Here is a 10822-nt window from a genome sequence, read left to right as displayed (position 1 = left end):
ATCCTGGGAAAAGAAACTTGATCAGGTCAACATATATTTCCTCATTAAGCAGCAAGCTTAGAGAGGTTTCTAAGACAACCACAGATGTTTTTGTCACAAGGGGAAAAATGGGTCCAGTTCCATATAACCCTCAGAGTTTGAACTGTGCAGGCTGCCATGGAGAAGAAGGAATTTATAGGGCCAGGACTCCATCTCAGGCCTATCTGTGCAGATCATGCTTGGCTGCCTTTCCAGTGGACTCTGAACTCTCTGCTTAGTGCCTGTGGGAATGACAATGGAAAGATAAGACCGCCTCCAGACAGGGGAATCTTGAAGATCACCTTCAGGTTACTCATTGTCTAAGAGGAAACATACTGTAATCATCCCTGTCTCTGGATAGGTCACAAATTTTTTTCCGTATCTATTGGGATGTAATCACAGGCTTATCGATTATTAACTGGTTGGAACATGACCACAAGCTTATTGATTATTAACTATTTGGAATGTAACTATGGGCTTATTGATTATTGACTGTTTGAAGACATAACATGTGAATGATGGGGTTATTGTAGTTGTATTTACCCTTCCTTTGTTTATGTAAGTCTCAAGGAAATTGGGGTGGTGGGTTTAGACACGTACACACGGGGTATAAAAGATTTTCACAAATGCTGGTCGGGGTCCTTGGCTAAGAGGAGACTCTGCCTTGGGCCCGCCGGTGTAATAAACTGCACTCCACTATCTGCATTGTCCCTCTGAGTGAGTTTGTTTTCTGGAGAGCGTGGCTATAACAATGGTAACAGATTCTTGTGCTACCCTAGGAGATGTGGGAAACTGAGAAGCCAAAAGCCTTTAACTCTCTTTGCAGTGTGATTTCAGGCTTGAAGTAGTTGGCAAGGACAGGTTGGCTGGTAAGGGTGAGGAGGGGAGTAATCAGAGCCAGTGCTTTAGCTCCTTGTGGAGCCGGGAAAACAGAAGCCCCGGTTCAGTCAGAATTCCCTGTATTTCAGAAGTATTTCAGAAGTATTTCAGAAGTAGCAGTTATTTGCTTGACTCAGTACTAAGCCCCGTGGGTGTCAGGAGTCCCCTGAAATCATCAGATTGTCCCCCAGGAGGCAGAATAATTAATATTTGTTCGCTGCTCAGCCAGGCCACTTGCCGATCCCACGCACACATGCAATCCCCAGGTGGGATTATCATCATGATACCCATTTTCTGGATGAGAAACTGAGGTTATGGGACTTGATCAAGGTCACACAGGCAAAGAGTTGAGGAGGCAAAGTGCAAACCCAAGGCACAAGTCCCCAAATAATGTCTTTCTCCTCGGTACCTGATGTGGGGTGAGGGGGTGGGGCAATGGGGGCGGGACAGGGCCACGTGATCAAGTAAAGCCGCAGTACCGCTTGCCCTCCCAGGTTGGTTGGTTCAGCCTGGATATACGACCTAAGGTGGACCAATCAGAGCCCTCTGTGATAACTAGATTTTTCAGAACTTCTTTCCTTCTGGGTTAGATACTTTATGGATACAGAACCCTGCGGCAGGCACCTTCAGACTCCCTCACTAGGTGTAGTAGCCTGAGGGAAAAAAGTTTTCAGGCTTAGATGATCAAAAATGAAAGAATGGAAAGAACAAGGGAGAGAAAGAGTGAGCTTGATGGCTTCTGATTTCTTGGATCCAATCACCGATCTTTGGATTTACTCTGATTCCTGCGTCCCAGGGCCCCAGGGTCCTTCCAATTTGTCTCCTCTTTCCTTGAAGCCAGTTGGAATTGGGCTCCTCTCACTTGTGATTCAGACTTGATTCTAGATCCTGCCTGGTTATGATGCACCTCCCCGACCCCAGAGAGAGGCACCCATTCATATCAGCACCATTGAGATGAAATGCTTTATTCTTTACTGAGAATAGGACTTTGCAGAGCAGCAAACACAGTTTCATCAGCACCCTTGGGCCGGAGTGCCCTTGGTGTGAGTGAGTGTGTGTTTGGAGTGGCCTGATTGATTCCTGAAGCCCAGCATTTACACTGCAGGAGCCAGGCCAATCCTGTTGTTTTTCCAATCGAAAACAGAGAAATACAACCTCAGGAAGATATCACCCAGGACCCAGGTCTCTGACCCTTTAATGCCTTCTGGGTTTCCTAGAATGTGGGTAAAGCAGACGTGCTCAGAAGCCTGGGGGAGACAAAAATACACACCAGTCAGCCTGCGCCCTTACCTGTCACTGCCCTCGACATCCAGAGCTGGCAGTTTCTTGCTTTTGTTTCCCTCCTTTGTTTAGAATCAAGTGGGTCTCTCCACAGCTCTCTGCAGGTGCAGAAATGGGGGCCCATCCCAGAACAAGAGGGCTCAGGTAGAGTGGTTTTCTTAAAGAAAGGGGCAGAAGGAGGGGAGAATTGGGGCTTTGGCTCAACAAATGCAAACTAATATACAGAGGGTGGATAAACAACAAAGTATTACTGTATAGTACAAGGAGCTATATTCAGTATCCTATGATAAACTGCAGTGGATAAGAATATGAAAAAATGTAAATATATTCATGTAACTGAGTGAATTTGCTGCATAGCAAAAACCAACACAACATTGTAAATCAACTATATTTCAATAAAATTTGTGAGAAAAAAAAAAAGAACAAAAATGGCTGGTAATTCCCCTCATTCTCTGCGGCTTCATTCATTCCCACCCCTGCTCTTTGTCTTCTCTGGAGAGAATGCCTGATCTTCTCCCCCTTCCCCACAACCTGTTCTTTTCTTTTTAAAATTTTTATTTTGTATGGGAGTAGAGTCGATTAACAATACTGTGATAGTTTCAGATGGACAGCAAAGGGACTCAGCCACACACATACAGATGTCCATTCTCCTCCAAAATCCCCTCCCATCCAGGCTGCCACATCACACTGGGCAGAGCTGCATAGGTGCTACACAGCAAGTCATTGTTGGTTACCGATTTTAAATAGCAGAGCCCACAACTGGTTCTTTATACCATGCCCAGGCCCTCTAGGAAGACTCCCAGGCCACTCCAGGCTGCGTTGGATGACTTACTATGGTGCTCTCCTGGTGTAGCCCTCGCCCACTAATCTGACCCAGCACTCCTTTGCAGATCCCACAAGGGGAGGGTGCATTTACTTGGAATCAGTGTAGATTTGCCTGTACCCAAGCGGGCCTCCTCATGCCTCCATGACACTGGGCTTTAGAATTCCTGAAATTCCCTCTCTTCCTCAAAGCCTTCTTTGGCCCATCAGCCTGCTTTGAGCTCCCATAGGGGAGCTGACATGAAGCCTCCACCGTGTGCTGGGGATTTGCAGCCACTGTGCTCCTTTATTCACCTTAGCATCCAACCTCCCCACAGAAGGGTTGGTACCCCAACTCACAGAGGGGGCACTGGGGCTTAGCAAGGGGAAGTTGTAGCAAGGACGGGGTAGTGTTATAATTTGTCATCTAAACCAGGACACTTTTGAGAAGGAAAGGGAGACTAGGGTGGGACAGCACACTGGGACTGTCCCCAGTCACTCCCTGCCTTTGTCACATGTCCTATTTCAGGGATTGCTAGAGCTGGCTTTCCTTGTTCATGCATCTCAGGGTTCTGGTTGCACTGAAGGTCTCTGAGGGCAGAGGCCCTTAGTGTTCCCCTCTCCTTGTGCCCCTCACCAGGCTGGGATGCCGTGGTGTCTCCACATTTTTATCAGGAGGATGGATGTCCCAGACTGTCCATTATGCTCAAGTGGATGATTTTGTGGGAGGCAGTGGCCCAACCACAGGGGCTCAGCAGCATCTGCAATGGTGTGGCTTATCCTGCAGAGGGTTCCCTCCTCCCGGCAGCAGCCCAAGGGTTCCTGCAAATTCCACATCTGAGACCCAGCCCCCAGGATTGGCCCCTCACCTTCTCCATGTAAGCTTGAGCAGGCACAGGGTAGTCAATTCCATTGATGGTGAAGATGATAGGAGGCAACGTACTGGTGAGATTACATGGAATCTGAATACATTAGAGGAATAGGGAGAGAGGTTGACTTCAGCTGATCCTTGGGGTGTGGAGAGCCAGAGAGGGACCCTGTGGCCTGACCCCTCACCTTGCTATCCTCACTGGGCTTGGGCTGAAGGAACCTGTCGATTTTGGTGACTGCATCACTTGGGCCCATCAGCATCGTCGTCCCGGTGTCCACAAGGGCCTGACATCCACAGGAACAAGCAACCACTGTCCCATTAATGGAGATGCTGGGAGACAGTGGGACAAAGCGGTCACCAGGGTCACTATGTAGCCTCCCCTACAACTGCTGCCTCCCTGAAAGTCTCCTAAACAGTCAGAGCTTCAGCTCTTGCCCTGATTCTGATTTCCTTTGCTCTGGTCATGTCACCTTCTCTGACTTCCTTGCACTTCTTGATGCACCAAGGTCTTTCATGCCTCAGGGCCTGGGCATGTACCATTGCCCTTCCCACACAACCACCATACCCTCTGTTGTGTTAATTTGTCCTCATCTTCCAGGTTTAGGCTTAACTGTCACTTTGTCAGGGAATCTTCCCACCAGACTAGATCAGGTTCCTGTCTTGCTCACTCTCTGTAGACTCTTCCTTGTGTCTAGCAAGTACCAAAGTGGTAATTCACTATGTATGTGACTTGTTTCATGTATGACTGCTTTACTAGATGAGAGGGAAAGTTTGACCCCAGTGCCTCTCAGCACACAGCAGATGCCCAATGTATTTTTTTTTTTAATTAATGAATTAAGAAATGAATGAGGAACAGTCAGAAATCTGTGTCTGGTGTTGACCATTAATAGTTCAACCCACACAGAGAAGATGGAGGTTCTCTGGAGAAGCAGATGTTCAGAGAGGGAGTGGGGGAGATACAGGCTCCCCGGGAGATGTTGTCTCCTAGCAACACCTCACCTGGCTCAGACTGAGGCTGTGGCTAGAGGATGCCCAAGCTAACTCATGGGATGCAAAAGGGCACATCAGCTTTGTCTGAGGGTATAACACAGAATGCCATTGATTATTGCCCATTGTTTTCAGGCCACACCTGAATCCCAGCTTCCTGATTCTCTCTGTCACAACCTCTCCCCATTGAAACCAACCTGTCTCTGCTGCTGTGTAGCTTCTTTCTGAGGAGGCCAGGTTTCTGAGTTTGTCTAGGACTTGCCGTGTTTTTCAAGTGGCAGTTCTGTGTGCTAAGAAGTCCCGCCTGCCCGGGTAGCCCTGGTCATTTGGACATCTTAACACAACCCTGTTCAGAGTGGTGAGATTCTCCCTGATCAACTTTTTATCACAGTATAGGGTCCTAAAGCATGCTCCCCACCTCACAGCGCAGCAGGTGCTCCCCTCCCTCCACCCCCCAGCTGCACAGGCCTGTCTGGACCCTTTCAGGACCCCGGTCAGAGACCTGGTCAGGAGGCCTGGGGTGATTTTAAACCCATGGATGGTCTCTGTATCTGTGTTTGCTTGTTTGTGGGTGTGTCTATATGTCTCCCTCTGTCTGTGTGTGTGTCTGCTTGTGTGTATCTGTGGGCCTCTGTGTGTTTATATGTGTTTCCATATGTGTTTTTAATGTGTGTCTTTTTGGGTGGATCATATGTCTGTGTGTGACTATGTGCCTGTGCGTGTACTTCTGTGTGTCTGCCTGTGTCCGTGTGCAAACGCAGAAGCACCACGTGGGGTGGTCCTCAGAGGGAGAGGCTTACCGGTCCATGGCGATCTGCCAGAAGCCGGGTTTTGACACTGGTACCCAGTTGAGCTCTCCCTTGTGGTAGGAGTGGTCCACCCCACCAAACATCACCACGCTGCCGCTCTCTTTCTGGCTGTCGAGAGAAGGAAAGAGGGGAGCACCATGAGGCCAGTAACACCAGGAACTATTTGAGGGCTGTGCTTACCCACCCATCAGAGGCACTACTCTGGTCCCCATTTATAGATGCAGAAATTGAGGCTCAGAGGGATTGAGTACCTGACTCAGGCCTGTCACCGTCTAATGAGTGACACTGAAGAGGCTGGAATCTGAGCAACTTGGCTTCGACCACCGGCCTTCTGAGGAGGGCCCAGTCCCCTCCAGTGACCTGAGTTCTTACAGACACATTCAGAGGAACCATGCTAGAGGGGTCTGGCAGCCCTCCTTGTTTTGCCTGTCATTTTTTCAGAAAAACCAAGGCCCCAGGGAGGTCAGGACTCGGGTTCAGGGTCAACCAGGTTTGGCTTCACCTGCCTATGACCTATGCAGTCCATGAAGCCCTCCACTCAGCAGGGCCCCACCTCTGCTCTCCCGGCCTTGAAATTCCTAGTATGTTTTGAACAAGGGGTCTCACATGTTTATTTTGCACTGACTCCATGCAAATTCTGTCACTGGTCCTGGGCTCCTGGTGAACTGTTAGTGAGGAAGGAAACATTCTCGCCATCCTTCACTTATCTTCCATATCAAATCCACCAGCAAACCGAGTTACCTGTTTCTCTAACCCGTTTCCTGACACCGTCTATTGCTCTTCTTCTTCCCTGAGCCTTTCTGGACCAAATTGCTCCCCTTGAGCCCACTGTGAGTATAGCTGTGTTCCAAAAAACTTTTATTGACAAAAACAAGTGATGGGGCCAGGCGGGTCCCTGGGGCAGCATTTCTCCTCGGATAGACTATCTCTTAGGAATATTCTGGATCAGGTTGTCTATAACTTTTCATGCAACTGAAAGAATCTGACAGTTGGAGACACAGCTTGTCCAGCTCAGACTTACGTGGTCAAGTAGAAGGCAAAGACAGGCTCAGAAGTGACTCCTTGTTTCTTCAGGTTGTCTAAGATGGGGATGGTTCCTTTAGCTAACTTAGGGAAGCCCAAGCCCAGGATGCCATCAACAGGTTTGGATACCATGAGTCTTTCGTACTCCTTGGCCAGGCCAAATGTCTGGTTCATGATGACAAGGTTCCCAATCTGTGGGAGAAGAGAGTGTTCTTATGTAAAGGCTTGGAAAGTGGGACTGGGAGGAGATGCCATTAGCACTGCAGAGAAGAACTGAGACCTGACTATGTCCTGCATTGACTTCAGACTGTTAGACTAAGCTGGGACAGGAATTTGGGTTCCACTGGTGTGGGGATGTGGATTTTAACCAACACTAACTACTCCTGCAAACACCATCTGCGTGAGTCAAATTGGCCTCATGCCTTCTGTACAGATGGGGCAACCAAAGACTCAGGACAGGACCCAATGGTTCCCACCTGAGGACAAAATGTATAGAGACAAGGGTAGCCTTCTCTTTGGCATCACTATGATCTGATGACAGAAATGGACCTAATTCTTTCACTGTAATGTGTTGAGGGTTCTACATCTGCCCAGGAAGACAGAAGCCCATTATACAATGTTCTTGTATACAGGCATCGTTCTTATGAAAACTCTGCCTGGGAAACATGCTTTTGGAGAGGTTTGGGCCTGTGTGTGTGTGTGTGTGTGTGTGTGTGTGTATGTGTGAATGTGTGTGTGTGAGGGAGAGAGATAAAGAGTGAATGAGGGAGAGATAGGGAAAATAGTCAGGTACTTTGGGAGAGACAGGCCACAGTTTTTACTAGACTCTCAATGGTCTCCCAGACTGAGAACCCGTTTATCAGGCCCCACCCACATATGTGGCTCCCTATTTCCCTGGGTGGATGACTAAAGCCCTGAACTGCCCCCAGTGGCCCCAGATCAGTTTTATCCTCTCCTGAAACACTCCACACCTGCTTGACTGGCCTGTCTGGCTAGCCCAGCTCCATTGCTTACCAGATGTGTGACTTTGGCAAGATCCTTGCTCTCTGCACTTCAGTTCTCTTACCTGCCTGTATGATGGAGCTAATCACAGTATCTGCTATGTGGGATTGTTGTAGGATTAAACAAGTTATTACCATGAATATGCCTGGCATAGTCTGAGAATAAATGTGGGTGCTTCTCCCCTTCTCTCCCTGCTTCCAGCAAAATGAACCTTGAGCTGCTCATGGGCAAAGGAGCTGCAGGTCCACAGCCTAAGCCCCTCTCTGGGTTGGCCTTTCTGGGAGGCTGTGTGTCAGCAGAGGCGCTATTTCTCCAGGGACAGGTCTGAGGGGCAGACAGCCAGTCACTTAGGGACTTTCAGGAGGAAGGGCTTTGCCATCTGGTCCTGTGTCTGTTTTGTGAGCAGTAGTCACTCTCAAAGCCTGCCCTGACTCAGCTCCTTGTTTCCAACTTACCCGAACGGTATCATAGCCAAGAACTCCCTTCATCCATGCAAGGCCGTAGGGGAGGTTGATAGACTGGTTCGAGGGGTAGAAGGTACTGGATGCCTCAGGGTTGAAGCGAATCATTGCAGCTGGAGACAAAAGAGATGAGCGTGTCACATGCCAAGGGTGGAGAAAGAGGTGGGATGGGGAGTCCGGGATGGTCGGGGCTGGGGTGGTACTTACAGCAGCTTGGACTGTGACAGTAGACTGAGGCAACCCATGTGACAGATGAGCCGGTGTCAAAGATGACCCGGAACTCTTGAGGAGGTGTTCCAATGGTGATGTTTCCAGTGTAGAAGAACTATAGGGGCCGGAGGTTGGTGGTTAGGGCAGACCTGATTGCCTGGCCACCTCTGATTCCTGGAGTACTGCCTCCTGCTGGGTTTTCCATGTCTCTTAAAATCACTTTCCAACCCTCCACCCCCACCCCCCACCTGTCCCCTATCTCACAGCCTCTGCTCAGACTGGTGCATTCATTTGAGAAACACTCCAGTCTCCTCTTCATGTCCAGCGTGAACACAGCCTTGTCCAGCTGGCCCTCCTGGAGGTCACCCTGGGCCACTTTCTCTAAATTGAGACCATGTCCTGTCAATACTGTGCAGGTGGCCCTTTCATTTGACATCTATTCACTCTTTGCCTGTGTCTCAGGGTGGCCTTTGGCCTGCATATTCTGGAAGAAGACAGGAGACATTTTTCAAATCAATAGCTATAGCATTAGACTTTTATATGACACATGATATGTGCGTGCTAAGGTGCTTCAGTCAGGTCTGACTCCTTGCAGCCCTATGGACCATAGCCTGTCAGGATTCTCTGTCCATGAAATTCTTAAGAAAAGAATACTGGAGTGGGTTGCCATGCCCAAGACCCAAGGGATCTTCCCAACCCAGGGATCAAACCTGCATCTCTTATGTCTCCACTAGCACCATGGTTCAGTATGTTTTTTTTTTTTACTGGTATCATTCTTGGATCTGCAAAGGCTGAACTTCCTCTGTCTGGGGTTTCATAGTTGATTTGCAGTTAGATTTGCTTTTGATCAGACATGGCTCACCCTTCATTTGTAACTCAATGGATCACTTGGTTCAGAAATAGCAGTCTCCTTGAAACTAATGCCACAACTTTGACACAGAAATGGATGTTTACCTCCACCTGGTCATTGTTTGACCCAGTAAACACAGACCAAGATTTGAGGATGAGAGTGTCTTCTCCTCTGGGAATGGGGTCCATGTTCCGCACTGTCTCTGCCTCCTGCAGGAGCCCCAGCCCCAACATCCCACCTGATGAACCTCAGTGCTAGGCCAGAGCACCAGGGGGCGCTGTGGAGCACCATCCTCCCCAAATACTCACATCCTGCATGTTTTTCAAGGGGTGAGAAGTGAATTTTGGGTCATTGGCGGAATTCTGGGACAGTCTGTAAGCGTGTTTCTCCAGGAAATTTTTCAACACGTTTTTTTCTGGGAGAGTGTCTTGCATGGTCTTCATCTTTGTCAGCGGGATTCTTTCACCAAGCATGGGGATAAGGAAACCGAGAAGGGGCAGCAGTCAGCGGTCTGTGTGAAACTATGACTGTCATACATGGCGTTGTAATGGCAGTGTATTTTCCATTTTTATGAACAATTGAAGCTTCAGTTTCCTCAGTGGTAAAAGGTAGAATGTAATAATCTCTACCCCACCTATATAGAATGTTTGGATATTAAGTGAAATGAGGGATGTAATACACTTGATATATATGAAGTCTCAACAGTGACTTACCATAGCTGTGGCTATCCTACTGTATCTTTCTCAAAGAAACACAGGGAATAAGGTAGAAGTGGGTTTCTCATCCTCTTTTTCACAAGGGAGGAATTTGAAATGCAGGGAGTTTGTGACTTGGCTGTGCTCACACTGCTATTTAGAGGTATAACAGCCTAGAAGTAGTACTTCTGATCTTTCTCTGGGGGCTCAAGCAGAAGAGAGGAGTAAGAGAGGAAGCCAGGAGATGGGAAATAAATTAGGAAAATTAAGAAGCTAGAGAAGTAAGGAAGAATCAGAATAGAAAAAAGAAATCAGAGCATTCTCCATGCACAGAGACATCCAGAGAGATGGAGAGATAGAGAGATAGACACAGAGATGATGACACAGACATGTATACCCAGAAATGGAGAGAGAGCAGAGAGAAGACCTAGAAACAAATGCAAGAGAAATGCTATTCCACAGGACCACACCTACAGTTGCACAGGTTGTGCACTGAGCAATTCCAAGGAGTGCCATTTCCACATGTGTCATGCTGTGACTGTACCCCCAGAGTTGTGCAGTTCTGCAAGCCTACCCCAAGAACCTTGGACCCCGGCTGCCAATGGCAAGGTTCTTATCAATAAGTGAAATTTGAACTGTAAGACTGTCAGGGAATGATTACATTCTCTTCAAACCCTGATGGGTAAAAGAATAAGTGAATGAGGAAAAAATCCCAGAGAAAGAGATGATGCCACTTATAGTCCCCGTACTTACATGACTATGCACTCTGAGAAGGCCACCAGCCCAAGGAGCCCAAGCCACTTCATGGTTCTTTCAAGGGTCCAAAGTGCTCAGGAACAATTGAGTCCTTAGCATGCAGAGATTGCCAGGAGCTCCTAGCTATATATGCTCTGACCTGCTCGAATTGTTCCCTCTAGGCCACTAATGGGTCTGAT

The 10822-nt window shown here is 48.3% G+C and overlaps 1 protein-coding gene and 1 long non-coding RNA gene across 2 annotated transcripts in view; one reads left to right on the top strand and one right to left on the bottom strand.

Moving 5' to 3' along the window:
- Positions 1-1982: 1982 nt before the first annotated feature.
- Positions 1983-10693, bottom strand: LOC122430934 (pregnancy-associated glycoprotein 2-like). The gene is made up of 9 exons (XM_043451891.1): positions 10641-10693; positions 9501-9651; positions 8340-8457; positions 8127-8245; positions 6668-6861; positions 5638-5754; positions 4036-4180; positions 3849-3941; positions 1983-2144 (listed from the first exon to the last, which is right to left on the bottom strand). The coding sequence occupies exons 1-9, from the start codon at positions 10691-10693 to the stop codon at positions 1992-1994; spliced, it is 1143 nt and encodes a 380-aa protein (XP_043307826.1). The 3' UTR covers positions 1983-1991.
- LOC122430936 overlaps positions 7534-10822 on the top strand; it is a 29843-nt gene continuing 26554 nt past the window's right edge. Inside the window, exon 1 of the long non-coding RNA XR_006266411.1 lies at positions 7534-7547. This is a non-coding gene — a long non-coding RNA (uncharacterized LOC122430936). The remainder of the gene's footprint in view (positions 7548-10822) is intronic.

Source organism: Cervus canadensis, chromosome 29 (assembly GCF_019320065.1).
Source record: "Cervus canadensis isolate Bull #8, Minnesota chromosome 29, ASM1932006v1, whole genome shotgun sequence".
Taxonomy (NCBI): Eukaryota; Metazoa; Chordata; class Mammalia; order Artiodactyla; family Cervidae; genus Cervus; species Cervus canadensis.
Note: the sequence above shows the minus strand (reverse complement) of the source record. Positions and strands in the feature narration are given on the sequence as shown.